Consider the following 26,593-nt stretch of genomic DNA (forward strand, 5'->3'; position numbering starts at 1 on the left):
CCAGAACTATCACTAGAAGCTAAAATGATGAAACTGAGGTTATCCTACTTTGGACACATCATGAAAAGACAGGATTCACTAGAAAAGACCATAATGCTGGGAAAAACAGAAGGGAGTAGAAAAAGAGGAAGGCCAAACAAGAGATGGATTGATTCCATAAAGGAAGCCACACACCTGAACTCAGACCACAGACCTAGCTCTAACAAACAGCAGAGCAGACAAAGGTAGTAAAACATGTCTAGACAGTATCATTTCAGTTTACAGAAAAGGCTCATGATAGAATGCTCTTCCATACCCTCCCCTCCAAAAAATCCCTGCGCATAGGAAACTGGAACGTGAGGGAGACTGCTAAGCTAAAAGAGAGTTCAATCCTGTGAGTCCTTGCCAGCAGTCTGAGGAGGAACAACCTCTTGTTTTTAATATCTTCATTGAAGAATAGAGGCTGAGCTTTGAATCAGGAAGGCCTCAGTTCAAATCTTATCTTTGTCCAAGAACTCAGTTGGTGGTTCACTTTAATTGGGGTTAATGAAGTACAATGCTATTTTAATGAAACCGCCATTTTTTTAAAAACACATACACACAACAGGGGTTGGTCAAAACATCACAGAATATTTAGACTCCTTTATTGTAGGAGAATACATGACGTATGAACTCACAGGTTAGGAGGAAAAGTTTTATCCATATCTTTATATATCCTGTTATGATCCCCAAAGCATATAAAAATTAGAAAACAAAAAAATACCAAAGAAACGCAAGGGCCAACAGCACTGTTCCTCCTCTAATATTTTGGGAATTAGAAAATTACAAAAGCAAAATGTATTAGCAGAAAATATATATATTTCCAGAAATTAGATTCTGCACAACAAGCATTTGTATGCTCAGTTGTGCTTGTGTTAGGTTTCACAGTGCCTATGATTAACTAGCCAAAAATCAGTTATTTATAATTTCCTAGGATGGTTATTTTACAAACACCCATGCTCGCATAATAAAAATGGTCAGCAGTTACGAGACAATTATTGCAAAAGACACTTATAATCTGGTAAAAACAAGGGATGCTTTCTCTTGCAAAGAGCATCTACATTATGCACAAATGGGAAGTACACCCCAATGCACAAAATTGATCCTTTTAATTGGGAGCTGTGTTTGCTATTTTTCAGCTTTCATGATTTGTAAAAAGATTTGAAATTGCATATGCGTGCCCAACCCCACCATAGCTAGGAGTCAAAACAAATAAGCAGAGGGTGGTATTCAATACTAGTCCTACTCAGAGTAGGCCCATTGAAGTTAATAGACATTACTAATTTAGGTCCATTAATATAAATGTGTTTTCTCTGAGACTTAGTTGAATACACAACCCATAATCCCCAGATGCTGCTGTTGTGTTGCTGGGATGTACCATGTTAGGGGAGGGGATGTGAATCCTCTGTCAGCATAAAACATTCTCTGTATACAGAGAACTAGTGTATCAGGAAGAAAGTTCTAGGCTAGCCCATCTTCCCACACACGTAGGCAAGGGCATATTTTATGTGTGGGAGCATACTGTTGTGAGTTTGGGGGTTGGAATGGATGATTCCTGTGGGTCCCCTTCCAGCCTCTGATTTGGAATCCTGTGCCTTGGCTAGCTCTGCTGGCCAGATGAGTTTCTTTTGTTAAGCTAATAGAGTGGCCAGGTTGTTAATGGGTCGATCAGGTGCCCAGCAACTGGTGAATGGCCCAGGAAGATCTTTTTGTCATTGAAACTCTGCAGGAGAACCTTCCCCCCCCCTCCTGGTGGCTAGGAGAGGTTTGTGTTTTTAGTGTGTGTAGAGTTGTCTGAGAATGCCTGGGAACTGGAGGCAGGCAGCAAGGCTGGCTCTCTGCACCATGGCTTTAGGATGCCTCCTGTAACCCTGATGGAAAAGCTGGATATTGGACTGCTGATGCCTTGAACCCCTCCATCCTGAGCTCAGGTTGGAATGTGTGTAAATAAATAAACCATATTTCATAAAGACACCACAGTCTCCGCTGACCTTCTTCCCAAGGAAACCAAGCCCAGGGCGAGTGCAGGGACCCCTGGGATCTCACCGCTAGGAGACTGGAGAGGCGCGCAACAATACTATCCGCCTGTTGTTTGAAATGGTACAGCCCCGTTAAAGGTTAGGCTGCTGTGAGGGTGAACTTCAGGGATACTCCATAAGCCTTCCATAAATGCTCTGATTTTCTTAAGGCGGGGGGGGGAATCTAACCCTTTGATTTACAAAGATATAAGGAAAAACATGTTGATGGCTTCCAGCCAATAAGAAGTAAATCAACTTTCCTTTCCAGAGCTCTGACCAATAAGTGCACTTGCCCATTATTTTAATTATTTAACAGATTAAACAGTTTAATTTAGATCATTCTACTTTGTATATATATTGAGGCCTGGTATCGAATGTTCCCTCTCCCCTCAGTGTATATTTCTAGGCCTGCCTCTGCACCAACGTTTAGAAGCAGAACAGAGTGAGACACCATCATGGCTGCTGCTTTCACTCGCTGCTTCCACCCCCTCAGAAGATTATAGAACCAACTTGTGAGGAACAGAAGAGGACCATCTGCTCTGGGGGCAAAGGTGCCAGCTGGGCCCACACAAGGCTACCTGCCATGGCCAGCTTGGCTAAATGCAGGCAGATTCTTGCAAGGCTTCAGAAGGTAAAGTCAACAATTTTTGGCTGCATTACACCCGTACACTACGGTCAAGATCAAAGGCCCTCCTCCAGGTGCCTACTCCGAGGGAAGGTCGGAGAGTGGCAACAAGGGAGAGGGCCTTCTCAGTGGTGGCCCCAAAATTATGGAATTATCTTCCTGACACTGTTATCTTTTCGGCGCCAGGTCAGACTTTCCTCTTCTCCCAGGCATTTTAACATGTGTTTTAAATTGTTTTTATATTGTTTTAAATTTTAAAATTGTGTTTTAAATTGTTTTTAAATTATGTGTTTTAAATTGTATATTTGTTTTAATGTTTTTGATTGCTGCAAACCACCCAGAGAGCTTCGGCTATGGGGCGGTATACAAGTGCAATAAATAAATAAATAAATAATAAATTTCCAGAAAAGTCGGCTCACCAGACTATTTCTCAGGGGCCCGGCAAGGCCTGTTTTTCAAACTGCCATTTCCATCCCAGATGGTCATTACAAGAATTTTGTGATATTTACAGTTTGGCGCCTGAATTTAGTCTTCTGTCCCATTCCCTTTCTCCTTAATGTCACTCCTTTTAGCCCAAGGGCAGGGACTGTGTTACTTCTGTTGATATATAAGGTGCTCTCAGAGCCTTTCCAACTAAAGAGTGGGATAGAAATGCTTGGAAATGGAAATGGACTGCCTTTGAGTCGATCCCGACTTATGGCGACCCTATGAATTGGGTTTTCATGGTAAGCGGTATTCAGAGGGGGTTTACCATTGCCTTCCTCTGAGGCTGAGAGGCAGTGACTGGCCCAAGGTCACCCAGGGAGCTACATGGCTGTGTGGGGATTCGAACCCTGGTCTCCAGGGTCGTAGTCCATCACCTTAACCACTACACCACAACTAAATAGATGCATTTCTTTGAATGAGTTGAGTGACTGAGTTTATCTGTATGCCGCTTTTCCACAGCAAGCTATGCCCAAGGCAGCTTACAGCAACCGTTCAAAATACGAAGCACATAGGGGTTGGGATGTAGTGAGAAGGATTTTCCTGGACAATTTTAGCTGGAAAAAGAAAATATCGGGAGGCCTGGAACGGTATCAGAAGGATCTTACTACCCCACCACCCCAACCCCTTTCGCTTGGATCTTGAGCTCCTGTGAGCAGAACCCTGCTCTCGAGATACTCCTCGTGAGAGAAGGGTGAGACAAATAATTTTCACCTGTTCTCCTTTCTCCCTGCAACACCCTGTACTCTCTGAAAATCTGCTCTGGATGGTTGGGGAAACGGCATGGGAGGTGATGTTATGGGGTGCAGAGTGGAGGAGGACTCAGCTAAAACTGCCTCCTAACCCGCCCATCCTCAAATCACTGCCAGCAGGAGTTTTCGTTAGATCAGGAATCAATCCATTGCCTGTTTTGCATCCTTTGAACTCTGTTCACTGCCTCTCTTTGGAGGCTGTTTTGGCACAATCCCCTTCCACAAAATAGGATTCTTCTTGCCGATTATATCCTGTAGCAAGTGTGATGACATCATAGTGCCCCATAGCCTATCAGAATGGGCTACAAGATGGCATCACAAAGCCAAAGCAGAGTAAGGCAACACTTCCAGGCCTGTTCTGAACAAGAGCTTTTCGCCCAGATTCACAGCCCCTCCCCCATTATCATTACTAACAGGGCAAGCTCATTTTGTAGGCCTTTTTTTTATCTCCAAAACATCCTCCTACCCCAATTTTGGTTGAGCCAGCAGTGATCATCCTATTTGACTCAGTGTAAAATAATGACTAAAGAGACTGTGCAACGAACCAAGAAACTGTGGTTCATATTTTACCTCTGTCACAAACAAACCACTAGATACGCCTGCTACGGTTGCCAGGCTCAGGGCCTGAGAATGATTCTGTTTCTTTAAGAGAAGAGACAATTCAGCCAGCTGCAGGTGTTCTTGCAACATTGTAATGGGAAAAACCACAAGGTAGAATTCTCCCTTCCCCCTGCACAACTTTTAAAGATACAGAAGACCTCTTAGAGGCTGGGCCTTCTAAACTGCAGTATGGAAATAATCATTCTGATCTACTTCACATCATCTCAGTAAACCTTACAACACCTTTGGATGTATAAATTCTATTATACATTTTCCACTCTTCCCAAAAAAGCCTGCACTTCTCATCTTCATTGTATAGCGCAATGGACTTTCTTGACCTCATCCTGGGTTTTCTAGCACTAAAATAAAGTTCCCCTTCTAGCAGGCCCCTCTCACATGAGTAAACTAGTTTGTTGTTTGTCCTCTAGCTTTTGTTACACTGCTATCTGGATTATGAGAACTAGTCTGTATTAGGTAGGGGAGGGGAAGAGACAGAAAATGGGCTTGTAGATAGCCATTTGCTTGGTTGCCCGTGGCAAAAAGTGGAAGCATGTTTGCCTTTCACATCATTCACACATCCAAATGTCTTACAGTTTTAGAAAAACTGTCTTAATAAAAAATGTTGCAGACTAGTAACTTTGAATAATTTATCTATAAAGCTGATATAGAAAGGAGAATCTATCTGAGAACATGGGATTGCATGGGCTCGTTTCAGTTCCTTAACAACCATACTATATTCATATGAAAACACTGCATTTGTTTCCTCTATAAATTAGCATTTAAAAGTGCCTTCTATAAACTTTCTCCCAATTCATTTTGCATTCGAAATTCTTTCAAAACAACAAAAACTAACAGTAAAACAAAATCTGGTCCTGACAGATTATCTAACCGTTGGGGACAAAAGAAGCTTCAGTACAAGGTGTCCTTGAAGGAAGTTATAGGCCTAGCACTCTCAGGGACCCATCTTCTAACAATTGCCCTGGGCCACCTTTTAATTTTTTAAAAAAATAATTCTTCACTCCCTCCCCCGATGCTTCAGTGTTCAGCAGCTTCTAGCCACCATCTTGGTTTCCCCCTTCCCACGTCCCAGAAGTTGAGGTGCCCAGGGTTTGTGGGGAGAAAACAATATGGTCACTGCCTACACACACACACAGGTATTTCCCATTTTTGTAACTGCGGCCATGTTTTTGCCTCACAATTAGAGATGTGAAGAAATGGAAAAAATGAAGAGGGGAAAAAATCCATATTTTTCTGGGTTTTTTTCTGAGCCTTTACATCTCTACTCGCAATGCACTGTGGCAAATAGTAAATAATTTTTTGGGGGGTGGAGATTAAAAGGGGCCCCAGAACAGTGGGAGCTCACTGACTCTGTGTGTGCGTGTGTGTGCACAGCATGACACTTTGCTGAGATCCCTCTCAACCTTGAGCCCAATCCTAGTTTCGGGGAGAAGTTGCCAGTGCACATGCTTTACCACCAACATTTATTGCCAGCCCTTTTTTAAAAAAAGTTCCACATGAAACCAATAATATATACAATTCGGAGTAGAAACCATTAGAAAGCAAACTTCTTTGTTAATGCTTGAATTGTGCGCTTTCAAGAGGATACCACAGAAACAGTACAACAATACCTAGTTCAGTTCTGAAGCAGAGCTTCTAATTGGTGATTTATGATGGGCAGCATTTTGACAAAAAAATTATATATGCTGGAATTCAGGGGGCAAAATATACTTTCGAGTGTAATACCCACTGAGTGAAATGCCTAGACCAGGACCGGAGAGCTTGAAAGCCTGACTGTGGCACAAAGTTAGACATGCAATCCTGCCTTCTTGTGTGTCGGCTGCTCAGCAGACTAACAGCAAAGCCACCGCAGAGCATGAGGATTTTAAAGGCGTACTGCAGTATAAGGGTAGCCAATATGGTGACTTGCAGATGCTGCTGGCCTCCAACTCCCATCATCCCTGACTACCGGCCAAGCTGGCTGTGGTTGATGGGAGCTGTAGTCCAACAACATCTGGAGTGCACCACGTTGGCTATCCCTGCCAGAGTGCACGTGAAGAGTAGCACAATATCATACTTTGGATGACTTGGGGCATACTTGCCAAGAAAAGGTTGGCCACCACTGTGGTAGAACATTAGACTCTCAGCTCCCACCAGCTACACCGAGGGAACCGGTATCTGCTTAGCAGAGGTACTGTCAAAATCCCGCACTAGGTCATTAGTTGTGTGATAGTGCATGGCAATGTAAGACTGGGCAAATCCAAACGGAGAGTTTGTGGGCTGCAGGCTATTGGGAGTACTCGCTTCTTGGGAAGGGCAGCTATTATAGATGCTATAATAAGGCTCAATGCGGGTGTTCATGGGGGTGGAGCTGCTCTGGCCTCCGTAATGCTGATGGCTGGCAGACCCCTTAGGGCTCAGCACACTTTCTTTAGAGTGGCTAGGGCCACACGCTTGGTCCACAAACTTTTTCTGAGGCTTCGAAGACAGCATATAAGCCGAGTTAGTCTCGTGATGGGACGACTTGTTTCGATTGGCCTCCAAGCTCCCTTTGCCCACAGCGCGAAGTCTGGTTTTCTGCTTGCAGCAGAAAAAGACAAGGGCTAAGTACTGGAGGCACCAAAGGACCCTCCTCCTTAGCCCTGCACTGTTGCGGGAATATATAAAAGGGTTTAATCCAGACTTGAAAAAAATGAGCGTAAATCCACACAGTTCAAACTGGTAGAGAATAAAGCCACTGTTCCTAGACAAAACATCTTGCACCAAAGAAATGCCCAGTGGCAGGCAGCAAACTAAAACAGAAAGGACAATGACGATGCACGTCACCACGGCTTTAGAGTCCTTGGCTGCAGACAAGTTCATCGTGGACACCAGCTGGAATCTGCCAGCTGCAGGTGCAGACAGCTGGCTGAGGCTCTTTGTGTAGGCATGGGTTTGGATGTGCTGCAGCTTGTTGTAGTGTTGGTTTCTGTAAAGAGCAGGCACAGCGCACTGCACCCCATCAGTGCACCCAGCAGCAAGTGGTCCAATTAAAGGCTGAGGCCTGGATGCATCCACTGTGATGACGGGAGGACATTTCCGCACTTGGGCATTTTTTTTTAAGGCCTGGGCAATCATGATGTAAGAGACCGACACCACCGCCACACAGCAAATGAAGTCAATAACGTACAAGTAAGGGATGATCTTTCCCTCGCCACTGACTAGGCTGGAGATGGGAAGGCAGAGACGGGATTTTTGTGTCCTCATGGTGGCCAGCGTGGCCAGGGTGAAGCTCGTGGCCCACAAGACCAAGGTGAGCAAGAGAGTGCAAGGGAAAGAGGCAGTCCGGTTGGGCTGCTTCCCCAACACCATGCGGAGCCGGTGAAGGGCGATAACAGCCACGGTCTTGAGGGACATGATGATGAAGCCGGAACTGGTAAGGTGGAAGGTGAAGCAGAAAGCATCAGGGATGCCAGCTGCGGAATCTAGGAAGAGGGCGAAGGTGAACATGGGGGCAGTCACTCCACAGATGAAGAGGTCGCAGAAGGACAGGTTGAGGATCATGAAATCAAAGTTGGTCCGGAACTTCCGGAAGGCTGGGTCGAAGAAGGACAAGAAGACAATGAGGTTGCCATAGGAACCCAAGGAAAAGATGATGGCTAACAGGAAGGTACACGTGACCAAGGTGGCTGTGTGGATAATCTCTTGGAGATCTTCTTGGAAGGTAAAGGTGTTGTTGCTGCCCCAAGAGTGTGGAGGCAGCTGTGCCGAGGAATTGGAGCGATCCGTCCACTTTGCCTCAGCCCAATCAGTCAGGTTCATCCTCACAGGAAGTAACACTCTGCGGTTCTGGCACTTCAAAATCAAGCGCCTCACATCAGAAGCTTGAGGACCATGGTGGGTGAAGCCTGTTTGTATAAGCACACACACCCAAACCAAATGTAAGTAAACAGGCATTAGATAGCTACTATCTGGCCTTAAAAGTCTCCCCCATGTATCTATAGCTGTGACACACTATGAAGACGAAGCCATGTCTGCCAACTCTATTACTGCAAGGTAGCCCTTAAATCAGCAAGAGAAAGTTTAGAGCAACCTTAGTGAAAAGTGATGAGTTCTCAGTCCCTGGTTTAACACACACAAAAACACACAGGGTTTGTTGATATAAAATACTGAGAAACATTTCACATAGATTTTCTGACTATTGCAGGCTGGCTTTTATTTTATCCAAAATCATGATTTTACAACAGTTGGTGTTATCTATATTTGATAATTTCATTACTTGCTATTTTTAAAGTCTGCATTTATCACTTTAAAAAAAATATTTTGTATTATGTAAAACTTTTTTTTTTAAGGAAGTGGTAGATAACTCTTGCTAAATAAATGGAATCATACATGGTCAAAATCAACTGATGAAAGTTTAGCCTTAGATTTTTGACTCTTAATTTGGGGTGAGGGGGGGACAAAAAGGACGTACAGCTTATTATTTATTTATTTTATTTATTACATTTATATACTGCCCCATAGCCGAAGCGCTCTGGGCGGTTTACAACAATTAAAAAAATTAAAAACAAATATACAAATTTAAAAACACATGCTGAAATGCCTGGGAGAAGAGGAAACTCTTGACCTGGCACCGAAAAGATAACAGTGTTGGTGCCAGGTGCACCTCGTCAGAGAAATCATTCCATAATTTGGGGGCCACCACTGAGAAGGCCCTCTCCCTTGTTGCCAGACTCCCAGCTTCCCTCGGAGGGGGCACCCAGAGGAGGGCCTTAGATGTTGAGCGTAGTGTACGGGTGGGTTCATGTCGGGAGAGGCGTTCCATCTGGTATTGTGGTCCCAAGCCGTGTAAGGCTTTATAGGTTAAAACCAGCACTTGAATCGAGCTCGGAAACATACAGGCAGCCAATGCAAGCGGGCCAGAATCGGTTTTATATGTTCAAACCGTCTGGTCCCTGTTACCAATCTGGCCGCTGCATATTGCACAAGCTGCAGATTCTGAACCTTCTTCAAAGGCAGTCCCACGAAGAGTGCATTGCAGTAATCTAACTTGGAGGTTACCAGAGCATGGACAACTGAAGCCAGGTTATCCCTGTCCAGATAGGAACGTAGTTGGGCCACCAACCAAAGTTGGTAGAAGGCACTCCGTGCCACTGACGCTACCTGAGCCTCAAGTGACAGAGATGGTTCTAGGAGAACCCCCAAGCTACGAACCTGCTCCTTCAGGGGGAGTGCAACCCCATCCAGGACAGGTTGGACATCCACCATCTGGTCAGAAGAACCACCCACTAACAGCATCTCAGTCTTGTCTGGATTGAGCCTCAGTTTATTAGCCCTCATTCAGTCCATTTTCACAGTCAGGCACCAGTTCAGCACATTGACAGCCTCACCTGAAGAAGATGAAAAGGAGAGTTAGAGCTGTATGTCATCAGCATACTGATGGCAACGCACCCCAAAACTCCGGATGACCGCACCCAACAGTTTCATATAGATGTTGAACAGCATAGGGGACAAAACTGACCCCTGCAGAACCCCATACTGGAGAGTCCAGGGTGCCGAGCAATGTTTCCCAAGCACCACCTTCTGGAGGCGACCTGTCAAGTAGGAGTGGAACCACCGCAATGCAGTACCTCCCACTCTCAACTCAGCTAGTCTCCCCAGAAGGATACCATGGTCGATGGTATCGAAAGCCGCTGAGAGATCAAGGAGAATCAACAGAGTCACACTCCCCCTGTCTCTCTCCTGATAGAGGTCATCATACAAGGTGACCAAGGCTGTTTCCATGCCAAAACCAGGCCTGAAACCCGACTGAAATGGATCCAGATAATCGGTCTCATCCAAGAGGGTCTGGAGCTGGCCCGCAACCACTCATTCAAGGACCTTGCCCAGGAATGGAACATTTATCACTGGCCTATAATTATTACAATTTTCTGGGTCCAGGGAGTGTCTCTTCAGGAGAGGTCTCACTACCACTCCCTTCAGGCAGCCAGGGACCACCCCCTCTTGCAGAGAGGTATTAATCACTTCCCTGGTCCAGCCGGCTGTTCCATCGCTGCTAGCTTTTATTAGCCAAGAAGGGCAAGGATCCAGCACATAAGTGGTTGCATGAACCTGTCCAAGCACCTTGTCAACGTCCTCAAGCTGCACCAACTGAAACTCATCCAAGAATCAGGACAAGGCTGTGCTCTGGATACCTCGCTTGATTCACCTGCTGTAACACTGGAGTCTAAGTCCTGGCGGATGCTAAAGATTTTATCCCAGAAGTGCCTAGCAAATTCATTACAGTGGGCCTCAGATGGTTCTACCATGTCCCTGGGGCCAGAGTGTAATAGCCCCCGGACAATTCTGAAGAGCTCCGCTGGGCGGCAGATTGATGATTTGATAGTGGTGGCAAAATATTCTTTTTTTTGCTGCCCTCACTGCCCCTAAATACAGCTTACCATAGGCACTTACCAGTGTATAATTGCATCCACTAGGAGTTTGTCTCCATCTGCACTCAAGCCGTCTCCGATATTGTATTAATATTGGTATTAAAAGGCATAGTTTTCATGCAGGTTTCGTTTCTTGGCATCTGCAACTAAGAAGTGACAAAAGGCAGCTTCCCATCTGTTACCTAGAAACCTGGATGGAGCTCCATCCCAAATACTTTCTCTAGGGACAGCCTTCCGCAACCTGATGCACAGTACATTGCAGAAGGCTGCCCCTAGAGAGCTTCCCAATTCCTGCTGCTCAGAACCTGGATTCCTTTGGAACTAGGGCGGGATAGAAATTTAATAAATAATAACTGAAGTGCACAATCAGAGCCCTACCGGATCAGTCCGAAGGCCCCTCAGGTCCAGCATCCTGGTCTCATGATGGCCAATCGGATGCCAACGGGAAGCCCAAAAGCAGGGCATGGATGCAAGACCACTCTCTCCACTTGTGATTCCCAGAAACTGGCATGGAGAGGAATCCTGCCTTCGACGACGGGGGTAGAACACGGCCACCGTGTCTAGTAGTCATCGATAGGCTTCTCCTCCAGGAATTTGCCTAATCCCCTTTTAAAGGCCGCCAAGTTGGGAGCGAATGCCCAGGGCCATCCGGTCGGCCACCGTGAGAACAGGATGCTGGACCAGACGGGCCCCTAGCCTGATCCGGCAGGGCTCCTCTTTGGTTCCCTCGTTCCCCTGGCCCGCCACCAGGGCCCTGGCTTCCCCCTTCCACCACCGCTCGCTCCCCTTCTTAGCGGAAAGCGACAATCGCTGCACATCGCGGCCCACGCCCTTTCTTCCCCTCCGGGCTTGGCTGTGGTTAGGAGCCAAGCAGCCAGGTTTTCCACAGCCCCCTCGAGGAAGCCTCAGCCTGTCGTGCCACGCCGAGAGGGAAGAGGAGCGCAGGGCGGGCCTGCGAGTGCCGACGGGGCTTGAGGAGCGGCCGCAGGTGCGCGCTGAGGCCGAGGCCCTCCCTTGCTCGCTCGACCGCCCGCCCTCAGCGTTGGAGGTGACCCCACAGCCCTCCCCCGACCGAGCCCAAGCAGCCCCTCCTTCTTACCAAGCCCCGGCTCCGTCGTGGAGGCAGCTGGCGCCGCTCGCCTCCCGCATCCGCGCGCAGAGAGCGGGGACCGGGGAGCATACCCCAGCCAGGCCGGGCGGGGGGCAGCTCTGGCGGCGGCTGGCCAAGGCTGGAGTCATCGCCGTCGCGCGGGAGCGACTCGACCTCGCTTGGGCATTGGGGGGGGAGAAGAGATGGAGAAGGGGAGGGCGCGGGGCTGTTGCCGGCGCGGGGGACCCCGCACCCACTGGCGGGCGGGCAGGCGCGCTGGAGGGCGCACTGCGCAGCGGCTCGCTGAAAGAGCTCTCCCGCTCCCTAACCAGCGCGCAGGCACCGTGGACCAACGCCACCGTTCGCGCCCACCCCACGCAGCGCGCTCCACCGCGTCTCAAAATCCGCGCGCGCGCCCTTAGCTGCCGTGTGCGTGACGGGCCACAGCTGCACAGCCGCTCTTTTTATTCTCTTTTCCGTTTTTCTTCCCCTCCCCCCCCCAAAAAAAAACTTACCAGGAGAACCATCGCTTTGCACAGAAACGCTTCAGGCTGCTCTCCATGCGGCGACACACTCGCCACACGCAGGCAGCTGAGGTACTCCAGTCGCCCTTACATACCAAACGTTTTCTGCCAGTGGTCCCTATAAAAGCACCGCCCATATTCTCTCTCCCCCCCCCAATTATTTGTCGGCATTTGTGGGAGATGTTCGCGATGCCTTTTGAAAATGTAGAGTGTGTGCCAGTGGCTCCATGCCAGTGGAGAAGCGGAATCTGTTGTATGTTGGATCGGGCACAAGCAGATGCCCAGGATGTAGAACAGAATAGTGACAGGCTAGATCCCAGTTGAATCACTCAGCCAGACAAGTCATAGGTTTTTAAGAGTCACTTTACTGACATGAAAAGTTTTAGGATACAATTACAAGCTCTTTCTCTACTAACAAACTCCTTGACCCCCACACCCTGCCAGTTTGAGTTTCCAGCTATATAATGATAAGACAGCTGGTTGTCCTGGCAACGTGTCCTTGAGGAGTGCACGTCCACTCCAGCCTTGTGAGCTACTTGGCCTTGTAACTCTGCCATGGAAAAATACTCTTAGGAACTTTTTACTTGCCAACAGAATCTGCTCTGGGGTTTCGTCCGAGGTTTCGAGGAGCTGGCCAAGGTGCTGAATCGAAATCCTGCTACCTCGCTGATATGCAGTCACCAGTCACCACTGCTGTGTGTACACACACACATATATATGCACACTAGCGCTATTTAGATATGGGGTCCACCTAGCCCAAGGCATCCAAAGTCAAACTGCAGGGCCATCTCCAGGTTTGATAGGGCCCTAAGCAAAGTGGTCTCAGGTAAGCTTCCTTGGCTGAAAGGGTAGCACTCCAATGCCCCAGAATGCTAGGTCAGGGGCACAATATAAAGGTGGGCTTCACATCCCCAAGTGCTGGGCTGGAAGGAGAGGAAGTAGGGGGATGCCCATTACAGGTATCAGCAACTGGCTAGTGCCCATGTTGCCTTCTTTGCCTTCCTTTTCATAAACATCACCTGTCATGTATGCTTTAAATTGGATTCTTGCATTGAGCAGGAGATTGGATTTGATGGCCTTATAGGCCCCTTCCAATTCTACTATTCTATGATCATTCAAACATGGTAACAAGTTGCTGATTATAATTGAATTGCAGAATGGCAGCTGTTCTAGGATAGGTACACTGAAATCCAACCAACACAGCAATCTTATACATTCTACTTACAAGTAAGCTCCACTCACTCAGGCCATGATTCTTGGTTGAAAACAGAGATCTTATAGTCAAGCACAGTCTTGCACACAGCTGCATAAATTACTTGCCTCAGTTTCCCACCTCATATCAGCAAAACCTCACATATCACGTTTGCTGAAAAGGACACAACCACACACTGCACATATAGCCATATACAATGCATGAGCACAACAGAATGCAGCACACCTTGACCATGGATAGGGACCCTGCATGTACTGTAATATGGAACATAAAGCTTACCATGTCATCTGGACTCAGCACTTAGTCTTAACTATGATTAAACAAACCAGCTTTAATAACAATGGTTTAAATTTGACTTATTTGAAACTAACCATAGTTAATTTTAACCAGACATAGTTGGGTTGGATGGCACGACAAATCACGGTTAAGCAGAAGTGAAAGATTCCAAACATCTCCACTGAGATGGAGGAAGGGAATCATGTAAACCCCACTCATGATGGTTCGTTCCTGACCTTTCACGTTCTGTACTAAGGTTTAGCATGACATGCAAACACAGTCATGGATTAAAAGGTCTGTACAATGGAGAGGCAAGAATGGAGGCCTCTTCATTGCCTCGAACGAGCAGCGATTGGACGAGTATAAAAGGCTCATGTCTGTAAGTGGAAAATTTCCAGGCTGGCTAAGTTTTGGCTCATGCCGCGTTGAGTAGAATAGGAAGGGGCTGAACAGCTAATTTCATCTCATTTTGGTCTCTCACTCAACCATATGCCATTTCTCTATATATGTCAATATATATATATATATTGTATTTTAATTGTATTTTAATTTATTTTAATGTTTTTGTGATTTTATTTTTGTAAGCTGCCCTGAGTGCCCTATTATAGGGTAGAAGGGCAGGATAGAAATATTTGAAAAAGAAAAAAAAGAAAAGGTAGACAGAGGGTGCAGTTAAAGAGGCCCTATAGCCCCATGATTAGATAGGAAGTATAAAGCAGGGCCAAGTGAGCAGAAGCAAGCAACCGCATCTGGAAAATGGGATTCAGTGAAGCCATGGATTGGCTGAGTTAGAAACTCCACGAGTGCTGGAGTCTATCCATCAGCCTTACAATGATGCAAGAAGGCAGTTGCCCTGCCTTGATACCTTAGATAGCACAGCACTGTGGGAGGCTGTGTGGATCCAGAATTGGCCTCCACAGTCACTTACGGACCCACTGTTAAAGACCTTACCCTGGAAGACAATCTTACTCGGCCACGAGTGATCGCCAGTGAATGAATGAAAATGATTGTTTAGCATTTATAACAGGTGTGGGAAACCGCTGGCCCTCCAGATGTTACTGAACTAAAACTCCCATTAGCCCCAGCAAGCACAGCCAATGACCAAGGATGATGGGTGTTGTAGTTCAGAACATCTGGAGAAACAAAGGTTCCCTGTACCCAATGTATAAAGTGCCAAAGGTTCCTAGATGGTAGACAAAGATTTAAAAAGACACAGTGGAAAAGCGAGGGGCAGGGAAGAAGAAAAGCAGCAAACCCACATGGCCAAGGAAGGCAATGTTACACATTCTGTAGCCACGTTCATGGTAGTAAGATGTTCCAGCTAGAATCCTTGACCACAAGTCCAACCTGCATCATGATTTCATTAGCCCAAGAACATTTGGATCAGAGGAAAGGTCCTTGGAAGCAAAGGGGCATGCCCAGCTGTTTTTAAAGGGGGGGGGAGAGGGATGTTACACTAGAATCATATTGTCTTGGATATGGCAGTGGATCTTTATCATGGTAGAGGCTTTCTGTAGCTTCATTTTTTAAAGTTCCTCAACCATGTGTGCATCATTGAATCATGGCACTGTGCGGTGCCACAGGGTACCTACTTGCCCCCAATGCTGCTTAACATCTATATGAAGTCTTTGGGAGCAGTCATCAGATTTGGGACAAGGTGTCATCAGTACACTGATGAAACTCAGCTCTATTTCTCTGTAACATCTGAATCATGAGCAAGCCCGACCAGTGCATGGACTCAGTGGAGGGCTGGATGAGGGCCAGTCAACTGACTCTGAATCCCAGCAAGATGAAGGCACTGGGGTTGGTGGTTCCCAGGTTGGGAATAACTGGTCAATTCCCTTCTTTGAACGGGGTCACACTCCACCTAAAAGAGTGGGTTGGTTGTCTGGATTCATCTTTGTCGCTAGAGGCCCAGGTGACCTCACTGGCTAGGAGTGCCTTTTACCAGCTTCGGCTGGTAAGACAGCTGTGTCCGTTTCTGGTGCGGGATAGCCTGACCACTGTTGTCCATGCACTGGTAACTGTCATGAATCCCAGCCGTCAAGGCACAAGGATCATGCGTCAGACCCAATTCCCACCCTTAGGGTAATTGATCTGGAACCAAAAATACCAATTTCTCCTTGCCAAGGCTGTGTACGCTCACAACAACCCTGCAAGGTAGAAGGTAGGCTGCCACCACCCCTTTTACTGGTACCACTCAGAGTCAGGGGATCTCTGAGCCCAGACACTAGGTAAACCAAGGTCCAAAAAGACAAGAGCCAAACTTACACTCCTTGTCAGGAAACCTCTGGTAAAACCCGCAAAATAGAATTTAAGCTTTTAACTTCTTTTTCCCTCTTTGGTAGTTGCGTGACTGAGAATGGTCAAGGTGCTGAATTCAGAACCACCATTTCTCTCAATGAACACACCAGGTTAAATAGAAGTAGCTTTATTAAAATAGATAAGTGCACATCAATATATGTAGCAGCAAGTAATCCTTTAAGACCATACACCCAAACAGGGGTTTAGGTACATACAAGAGAATTCATACACACAACAGGAAAATAACCTTTTCTAACCTAATACTTACACATGAGGTAGATGGTTGAAGTGGCATCTCTCCTAAGAGAGAATGATGTTAACCACAAAGCAATGGAACCAGGCATAGGTTACCTCCCATAGGCAACACCATGGAACCATAAAGCAGAAAAGAATGGAACTCTGGAACCAAGGCAGCAGAGAACAAAGGCTATGGGTCCCCAGCCCTATACTTAAGGGAAAAAATCCTAACAGTCCAGGATTCAGGAACCAATCAGAAAATGTCTGATGTAACCCCCTTCTGGATGTTTCTCACACTTTTGCGCCTTCCAGCCCCCCCTCCCAACCGGTGTTTCACTGTACAGGCCAAGAATGACCTTGGGTGCCAGGCACTTGTTAATCAGCACAGATAGCCAGGTGTTTCTGTTTAGGCTTCTTCTTAACCGTCCTCAGCTGGAAACCGAAACCTAAGTGGGATTCTATCAGAGGCCTGTCTTTCTTAACATTTAAACACCCAGAATTCTTTGCTTGAACCAAGATGTTCCCTTTATGGATTTTAATAACTCATGAACATATGCAGGTTCATGACAGTAACCTCCAGGCCGGATTACTGTAATGAGCTCTATGTGGGCCTGCTTTTGAGGATGGCCTGGAAGCTGCAGATGGTGGAAAATGCGGCAGCACAACTGCTCACTGGGGTAGGGTATCACCAACGTATTACCCCACCACTTAAAGAATTGCACTGGCTGCCCATTAGCTACTGTTCAAGGTTCTGGTTTTGGTGTACAAAGCTTGGGACCAGGATACCTGAAAGACCATCTTACCCCTTATAAACTCAGTCGATCTCTGTGCTCTGCAGGTGAGGGCCTCCTGCAGATACCAGATTATCAGGTGGTCCATTCTGCACAACATAGGAAGTGGACCTTTAGTATTGTGGCACCTACCCTTTGGAATTCCCTCCCCTTAAAATATTAGACAGGTGCTGTCTTTTATCTTTGTGGCGCCTATTGAAGACCTTCCTCTTTCAACAAGCCTTTTAAGTAGAGACCTTACCCCAGTCTGCGTCTGTTTTGGAATTGCTTTTTAAAGATGTTTTTAAAGATGTTTTTTAGAAGATGTTTTTAAGATGTTTTGTTTTAATAAATTCTTAAAGATGTTTTAAGATGTTTTAAGTGTGCTTTTAGTGTTATTTGCCACCCTGGGCTCCTTCTGGGAGGAAAGGCAGGATATATATTTAATAAATAAATGGATGAATAATAAATAAATCAAAAATCAGATGAACACCCTGTGCTGCCACAGGGAGAAATGAAATGGTCAGAAAGAAGACAGTCTCTTTTGTCTGATGAAGAACAAGTGACTTCCCCAACTTCTTACAGCAACGCACCGAGAGAAAGGTAAGGGAACCCACCAAAGCTCTTACAACGGGGTGGGGAACCTCAGGCCTAGGAGACAATTGTGACTCCAGGCATCTCCATCAGGCTCTCGGACCTCTCCCCAAGCCACGCCCCCGCTAGTCCTTCTTCGCCCTGTGTCTTTTTCCCTGGCTGGAATACTTGAACTCCGATAATACCAGAGCATCAACAAATATCAGATCTGCAAAGCTAGGAAAAAAGCTAACCACAAGACTATAGAACACACCTTCCACAAAGCCCCTTTTATTCCTGAATGTGGCACACCCAATATGAAAGGATAATTACAATGAAGGACTTATCTTCGGGATATGAAGAGGATGAATTAAGATAGAGAGATCTCTGTGCAGTTCAACATCACCCTTTTCTTGTGCCTACAAGCCATCCTGCTCTTTTCAGCTGCATCCTCCCAAGAGAACTGGTGCAGCAAAATGAAATTTCTGTACTAAGCACAGGGAAAGGAAACAGCAGCAGCAAGTTGTGCACCATTTTTCCCCTTGAGGATATTTTCTTTTTAAAAAGGAATTTGGCTGCCTCTTTAGCCCTGATGCACTAATTCCACATTTGAAGCCCAAGCTCCTCTTCAATTGCATGAGTCATTCTTACATGATACATATTTAAATTCATAAGCTGTGGCTGTAATGAATTATGTGTAACACTTTAAAAACAACTCCAGACTGTGTCCCTCTCAGGCTCAACTCAAACACTAGCTTTTGCAAGGTGGGAGCTGTTTCCTCATATCCTAGGGGAAAAACACCTCCCCCTCCCACCCCCAGGAGATTCACCAGAACTACTGGAAGCAGGTAGGTGCTAGTCTTTGGACTCAGGGCTAAACTGATCCACTATAGGCTAACAGCTTTTCCTCTCATATGCTTGGGTGAAAGGGCTTCTCTTGGGAAAAAATTACTATGAAAAATAAGACACCACACGCACACACAGATTTTACAAACAACTCATTTATTCTGATTTAAACTAAGTACACAACTGAGAGGAGGAGACGTTTTGGCACTATGCTATAACATTAGTTATTTCTGTGTATCGACTCTCAGAAGATACTGTACTGGTTACGCTGCTGTGCTTTAAAAACTTGGTATGGTTTCCCAGCAGGCAGATGATTGAAAACTGTATTGTATTCCTGTTTTTACAAAGAAAAAGTACAGAATGTGCAGAAAGATGAAAAACACACAATTCTCAGATTATTTTTTCCCCAACATGAGAGGGATTCTTGCACTCTATAATTTACCACACACCAAAATATATCATTACTTGCATTCCCAAAGTGAGGGTTGTGGTGGAAGGGATTACATGGTAAAAATCAACAGATTCACTAAAAATATAAATGAAAATCAAGCCGAAATCTAAAGTGACCTCATAAATGGGAGAGGTAATATTAAAAATCAAAAGAAATTGGCATTGAATCAGATACAAAAGCTGAAAGCACTATATTAACTCCTAAAAGTGTGATTCTTTACAAGCAAATATCACAAATGGATTATGTAAATTTTTTTGCAAACTGTACAGTGCTTTGCCAGTGCAGTGCCTCTACAATTTATACAGTCCTTTACATCTATGTAACACATATTGAACATGTCGCGAAACAGCCAGCCAATAAACCACCAGAGTTGCAGAACGAAAAAGGAAGGTGGGGGTGGGGAGAGATACAGTACTTCTGTTTTTTATGCAAGTTACATACTTATTCTAGGAAGAGGAGGTGGGCGAATGGGTAGATGTGGGGCTAGCAAACAGGGACTATTTCAAAAGTCTTTAGCCACTCACTATCAACATATGTACATACACTTTGTTCTCTGAAATAAAACAACAGCTGAGAGCCATGGCTGTCCATGGGCTCTACCAAAGTGAGAGAGAGAAAAAAATCAAGACTGCCACTTACAAAGGCAGGCAAAAATTGAGGGTCAGTACCTGGATGGAGGATCTTACTTAAAAACCTGGCTTATAGAAAGTACGACTCTCTGCTGTTCAGATCTACATAACCATAGAGGGAAATATATTTGCTTAGAAGATAAGACTTTAAAAAGGAACCCAGCTCAAAGTTATGCATAGCCTGGTATTCCATGGGAGCTGGAAATGGGCAGAAATCTAAATATATATATTTATATATATGGGGAACATTTTTGGCCTGCTCTTACAAGTGAGTGGCCTGCAGTAGTTTACAGATGCACACACTTGCAGGCAGATCAGATGAAGAGGTAAAATTGTTGAGAATAGGTTTGAAAGTCCATGTATGTATTGTACAACCAAGGTGTGAAGAACATATGTTGCTGTATTAACCACTGCACAAAGGAATTTTAAAAATGCAAGGAATTTACATGAAAGTACGGGGGGGGAATCATGATCACTCCCTTCAAACATAAAGACTTGTCACACCGCTGCAGCCCTTCTCCCCTGTGTCCAGAGTCCTTCCCATAGAGACTTATTGTATGCACTTCAAGAAAAAAAAGGATTCCAGCATTAAGCCTCAGAGTTACCAAATCCAAAGGGTTCTATACACAATAAATTAGTTTTGAGTTTCCTTTATTTTTGCAGAAATGGCAGTAGGTCCTTATTTTTCTGAGAACCTGTAAGGGGGGGGGGCAATAACAGTTCAGAACTATGCTTTGCAAGACCAAGGATATGTATTATCTGTGCTATAGATGGCATTTGGCAGGGGGAAAAACTGTCACTAAAATCTTCTGTTTTTCTTCTTCCCAACTGCCAAGGAAGGAATAACTTAGCCAGCTACTCCTTTGCCTTGCATCCCACTACAGGATTCTACGTAGAGGGAGGCTGTTTTAACTGTGGCCATTCATTAAGAGGGTTAACATATGAAGACCATTGTCATACCTCATTGCTGCTATTGCTCATCACTATCAGGTTGCTGTCAACTGCAATCTCCATCCTGCTCTGCCAGAGATATTGACCGGCACAAGGGGTGGGGAACAGTTTTTCCCAAACAATGACCACCTGCCCCGCACCTGAGATGTAGCTGGATCAGCTGTATGACTGAGTTCCTCATGGGGAACTCGATCATACAGACAATCCCTGCAGAAAGCAGGGCTGAACAGCTCATCTGTTAAAAAGTTGGTCTGCAGAGGTGGAGACAGACAACTATCTGGCCTGCGAGGTCAAAAAGGTTCCCCACCCCTATTCTAACATGAAATACAAACATGACAAGCCCCTACTAGGCTTGAATGGAGCTTGGCTTCACCCTCTCTTTCAGAAAACAAATCCAAGATGGAGGCAAATTTAATCTTGTAAAATGCCTTGGTTTACCCCACTCCCTTATTGTTTAATTTCAACGTGTCTAAAGTCATGCTGTTTGAGAGCTGGCTTTCTGCTAAGCCCATCTGGTATCTAGAAAAGCCTTCCACAGAAGCTTTTATTAGCCCAAGACTGCGCAAGACAATCTCACCTTCTTATGCATAATAGCATGGGGATACCAAGAGGTCAGTAAGGACAACCAGTTGGTCATCAGTGAATTGTTGCTTGTGCTCCTGCCAGTTATCATGGTGGGTCCTCCGGAAATTGGACAAAGTTTTCTTTACTGTCATCTGTGAGGTGAGAAGCAGAGATACAGATCTAAACAGACAACAAAAGTCTTCCTGTGCTGGTAGAGGCAAGAATGTTCATGATATTGCTGTAAGCCACGTGATTCTTATTTTCCTTCAAGGACTCTGCTATGGATCAGTGTTCTTCAACTTTGGGTCCCCAGATGTTGTTGAACTACAACTCCCATAATCTCTGACCATTGGCGAAGCTGGCTAGTATCTTTTTAAAAAAACACAACAAAACCTTTTGACAGCCCTCTACATTTGTGATCCAGGTGTTGAAAATGCAAAGCAGTTAAAATCAGAATGATTAAAAATTATCTTAGATTTAAGCAGCGCCTGCACCTTCATTATAGTCTTTTTCAGGGCCCGACAAAGACCCTTTTCTCTCTCAGACTTTTAGTGAACTTTTAGATTACTGGCACTTTCTGTCTCCTGTGCTGGTTTTTCAAAGTTATATTGATTTTTATGTTGTTCCGTGTTGGGTTTTATATGGATTTTGAATATTGGCACTAATTACTTTCTCTTGTGCTGGTTTTTAGGCAATCTTTTATGTTGTTCTGTGCTGTTTTTCAATGGATTTTGACAATCCAGAAAGAAAAACTTTATTCCTTCTATATTTAGGATTCATGCTTGCAGCACCAGAGAACAAATACAGCTCAAGAGCCATTGTTTCTTGCCCTCCCTCCTCATAATTCAAATGTTTTTGAAGCCTTTGATAAAAAAATCAAAGGCAACATATCTATTTAATCATTTTAAAAGTCATTCGCCTTTCCAGTTACTTGGTGCTCAAGGACAAAGTTTTAGCCAGTCAACAAGATCTATATAGGGCGACAGTCAATCTGATCTCTTTGAGAGGGAGAGAGTTGCATAGAGTCTGGACTCTTCTCCACACCCTCTTAGATCTAACCCATCCTTTCCCAACCAGTGTGCCTCCAGATGTTGTTGGACCACAACTCCCATCAGCCTCAGCCAGCATTGCCAATGGTCAGGAAAGATGGGACTTGTGGTCCAACAACATCTGGAGGCACACTGGTTGGGAAAGGCTGATCTAACCACAGAGGAAGGCCTCCCCAAAAGGTCTCAATGAGCAGAACTCTACTCCTAAGAGAAGGCATTCTTGACATATACAGCTTTTGTGGAGCACACTAAAGAGACCAAAATCAGTTAGGGTGATTAATTGCCCAAAAAGTATCCTCAAAGTCTTAAGAGAATGAGAAGGTCACACGTCTGTAGGAAGCTGCCTTATACCAAGTCAGACCATTGGTTCATCTAGCCCAGTACTGCTTACATCAACTAGCAGCAACTCTTTGGGGTTTCAGACAGGGGACATTCCTAACCTGGCCTGGAAATGCAGGGAATTGGACCTGAAACCTGCTGCATGCAAAGCAGATGCTCTACCACAGAGCTATGACCCTTTCCTTTGTTTGCTTCCAAAAGGAAGCCATTGGTGGGGCCATGCATGCTTTCTGGGGTAGGGCATTCCACTTGATCAGGGCAACTACTGAGAAAGCCTTCCTTCTAGAGAACACATAAGAAAGGATTCTTACCTCAATAGGCTGAGGATCATTCAGATGTGCGCTAAGATTCATTAAAAGTTGAGGCATCCAGGTGGGCACATCGTAAGGACTGGACAAAATGCAAGCACTAAGTCCCAGCACGCCAGCATGGCGCTTAACCAAGTCTGCAAGAAAGCAAGTCATTAATTATTTCTAGGTAGAAGAATGCTGCTTTTGAATCAGTGATACATGCCCATAGAGCGCAGGGGCCTTCAACTCCATTTACATGACTATCCCATAGATCTTGTTGAATGAACTGTGTGGTGATGCAGCTACCACCTCTTTAGCCATTTATAACAGATCTAACTTAGCATCAGCAAGTTTTTTTTAAAAAATAACAACCCTACATATTGTCCCATTTTTTTAATTTATTTATAAAATGTAAATGTACTGCCTTCAAGTCAATTCCAACTTATGGCAACCCTATGAATAGGGTTTTCATGAGGCTGAGAGGCAGTGACTAGCCCAAGGTCACCCAGTGAGCTTCATGGCTATGTGGGGATTCGAATCCTGGCCTCCCAGGTTGTAGTCCAAAACCTTAACCGCTACACCACACTGGCTCTCCAATTTATTTATATTTATAAATATATTTAAAACACATAAATCAGTTTACAATAAATAAAAACCATACAGTAAAAACCATTTTAAAATATAGTTAAAACAAAGGTCAACTACTGCACAAAGATATCAATTACCTTCATAAGCCTGATGGAACAGAAAGGTTTTCAGCAGTATTTAAAGGATAAAACAGAAGGTACTTGCTGAATTCCTGTTGGCAGAGCATTCCAGAGAAATGGGCCGATGACAGTGAAGGCTCGATTTCGTGTTGATGTTAAATGAGCCTCACCATCTCAGGGGATAACCAGTGATGCTTCTGCAAATGATCTCAGTGATCAAGCTGGGACATAAGGTTCAGGTCTAAGACATGCTGGACCCAAGTTGTTCAGGACTTTGTAAGTTAATACAAGGACTTGAACCTGGCTTGGTAGTGGATGGGCAGCCAGTGCAGATGTTTTAAGAGTGGTGTTACATGTCGTTGGCCATCTGCCCCCATTAGGAGTTTGATGTTGGGTTTTCAAGGTGACCAACATAAACAATACAAAAGTAAAACCTATTACAAATTAAGTTTTAAAAACAATACAAAATATAATATAAAATAATCATAACCCAAAGAAGGTCAGACGGAATAAAGTATGAGTGGGAGAAGGGGACCCATCTTTCTATAGATTCCCTATGAATTGCCCAAATGGGTCTAACTTGGCAAAAAGTACCATACAATGGGTGATATTATAGAAGAGACCCTGATACCTTACAACCACTCAATTTCAAGTGGCAGGAGTAAACTTAACAGGGCCTCACCAGCTGACCTCTAAAGTGGATGGGAGTGGATATGAAAGGAGATTTGGGACTGCTTGGCCTACGATATCCCTTCCGACTCTCCACAACATGAAGTTTACCCAGGCATTTTAAATCATTTTAACCTTTTAAATCTTAAAATTTTGTATCTTGTATCTTTGTATCTGTATTTGATATTATTTGTTGGCTGTGTTTTGTCTGCTTGTTTATTGTGTTTTTAAGGATTGTTTTAAAAATTGAAATGTAATTATATGTCGTATTGATTGTACACCGCCCAGAGAGCTTGCTACGGGCGGTATAGAAATCGAATTAAATAAATAATAAATAAATAAGTGGAAGGGAAGAAAGGGAGCTCTGAACAGCATGTGGCATTTTAGTCCTTTCCAGCAATCTTCAAGGCATAAGTATGATATGAAGTTTGATCTCTTTTGATGCTGCATGGTCTCAAAACTGGCTCATTCAGGTTCAGTCAGCAGCCATCTGTTTAACCAACAAATGAGCTAACAACCTTTGCTAGCAGACAGCTTGTTGCCTCTTGCCTGGTAAGCTATGTCCCTTCTGAAAGATTACTGGTAACCTTACTAGGTAACCTTACTGGTAACCTTACTAGGACCATAAGCTTCCAGATCATGTCCAACAGTCCACGGGACTATGTTGTTCACAAGCTCCTGGCTCTGCGCCTCCCAACTTACATTCCCAAACCTTCATACTATTACTTCCAGTTCCCCTCGATAAAGACTCCTCTGCTGTGACCTTGGCTTCGCTTCGCTTCACTCTGGTTTGGTTCTCCCATCGTCAGTATTGCCTATATTGTCCTCCTGGCTTCTGAACCCACGTATCATCATCAGGCTCTTGAAGGGCTTTCAAATGACAGCTTCAAATGCAACACCTTTTCCATTGCTTCAGACTGGACCCCCTTGAAAAAAATGGGGTACTGGCCTCAGCCATGTGAGAGCAACAAAGCTGGGAGAAAGACATTCTTCACAAGTCATCATTTAAGCTCCCCAGTACCTGCAGAAGGAATGGTATCCACTACTGTGCTGAGGTCTCTCTTCCTCTTCTTCAGAAGTCTTCTCTTACAGAGTTGTTCAAAGTGAGTCTGCACGGAGTTATCAATCACCAGGAAGTGACACTGGAGCAAGCCACTCAATGTGGTGGCGGCCATCTCTCTCACCTAGGATTGAACAAGGACATCAGTGAACATGTGTGGTCTATAAGTCAGCATTTACATCACTGCAATACCTTTTTCAAATGACCCTGGAGCAAGTAATGATTTCAGTAATTTGGCTGCTTAGTGGTCCTCTTGTTGCAGAATTCTCCCATTCAATACCGCTATTAATATGGCAGTATTGAAATGAATTTTAACACAGTGTGACAGGATGTAATTGTTCCCTGGTGAGTTTGCTCACTCCACTGCCAAGTCGTCTTAGCAGTTCACCTGTCAGCTCAGCTCTTTCATTTCAAGTGCCTTACAACTATAGTTAATAAAGGTTTACCAGAAGTTTGAATAATACAGTATAAAAAGGAGAGGAAGTTGATCTCAAGAGTCTGTTAACTTCCTATGCTAATTTATTACAGGGCTTGCAGCTTTACTTTAAAGCTTTGTAGAAATTTAGAACATTATATACAAGTGTATAATGCCAACATCAACTCTGAAACAACAAAAGCAGCCCTGGGGATGTCTTCCACTGGTTAAGACTCTGCTTTCACTTGATTTATGCCCCATGTTCACTTTCTCAGTTCCCAAGCCTCAGGATCAGCTACAACATGGTAACAAAAGAACATCTGAAAATAGTGACTACAAAAGCTACCCTGGATCTCACTAACACTGGGACACTGAAAAGGCAAGGTAAGTTGGCCCAGATTGGAAAACCAAGGAATATGAATCAGGCTCAGTGAGTTTTGGCACAGCACACTATACCCTCTAACGCAAGGATGGCCAATTCCTGAAGGCTATTCTTGATAAAGGACCAGGGGACCAACAATTGATTTTGCCACACATACTAATTAAGGATGGCCGAGAATTTCGATTCATTTCGCACTTGAAGCTGAATCTATCAAATTCGCACTTTCCAAAACAATATGAGAACTTAAACCACAGCCATCCTTCGAAATTCTCACTTAAATTCTGTCATGCAATTTTGTGCACACTGGTTGGCAAACTACATATATTAAGAGGAAAGAATATATGAGTGCAA

At 44.8% G+C, this 26,593-nt stretch overlaps 2 protein-coding genes across 9 annotated transcripts in view; both read right to left on the reverse strand.

Annotated features, from left to right (window-relative positions):
* Positions 1-5,129: 5,129 nt before the first annotated feature.
* Positions 5,130-12,617, reverse strand: GPR75 (G protein-coupled receptor 75). Of its 5 annotated transcripts, none has more exons than XM_061625707.1 (4): positions 12,509-12,617; positions 12,003-12,171; positions 10,926-11,049; positions 5,130-8,380 (listed from the first exon to the last, which is right to left on the reverse strand). In XM_061625707.1, the coding sequence occupies exons 3-4, from the start codon at positions 10,939-10,941 to the stop codon at positions 6,651-6,653; spliced, it is 1,746 nt and encodes a 581-aa protein (XP_061481691.1). In that variant the 5' UTR covers positions 10,942-11,049; positions 12,003-12,171; positions 12,509-12,617; the 3' UTR covers positions 5,130-6,650. The 5 variants fall into 5 exon arrangements, with proteins under 5 accessions (XP_061481691.1, XP_061481693.1, XP_061481692.1 ...); XM_061625709.1 differs by lacking the exon at positions 12,509-12,617 and adding an exon at positions 9,687-9,862 and having other exon boundaries at positions 12,003-12,497; XM_061625708.1 differs by lacking the exon at positions 12,003-12,171.
* A 6,258-nt stretch (positions 12,618-18,875) lies between these two features.
* PSME4 (proteasome activator subunit 4) overlaps positions 18,876-26,593 on the reverse strand; it is a 113,132-nt gene continuing 105,414 nt past the window's right edge. For 2 of the 4 annotated variants that reach the window (XM_061625711.1, XM_061625714.1), the window contains 4 exons: positions 25,407-25,569; positions 23,031-23,164; positions 21,345-21,483; positions 18,876-20,511 (listed from right to left, as the gene is read on the reverse strand). In XM_061625711.1, coding sequence (XP_061481695.1) covers positions 21,349-21,483; positions 23,031-23,164; positions 25,407-25,569 — 432 coding nt within the window. In that variant the 3' untranslated portion in view covers positions 18,876-20,511; positions 21,345-21,348. The remainder of the gene's footprint in view (positions 20,512-21,344; positions 21,484-23,030; positions 23,165-25,406; positions 25,570-26,593) is intronic. The other 2 variants (XM_061625713.1, XM_061625712.1) reach the window with 2 other exon arrangements.

This window comes from Rhineura floridana, chromosome 4 (genome assembly GCF_030035675.1).
Source record: "Rhineura floridana isolate rRhiFlo1 chromosome 4, rRhiFlo1.hap2, whole genome shotgun sequence".
NCBI classification, from domain to species: Eukaryota; Metazoa; Chordata; class Lepidosauria; order Squamata; family Rhineuridae; genus Rhineura; species Rhineura floridana.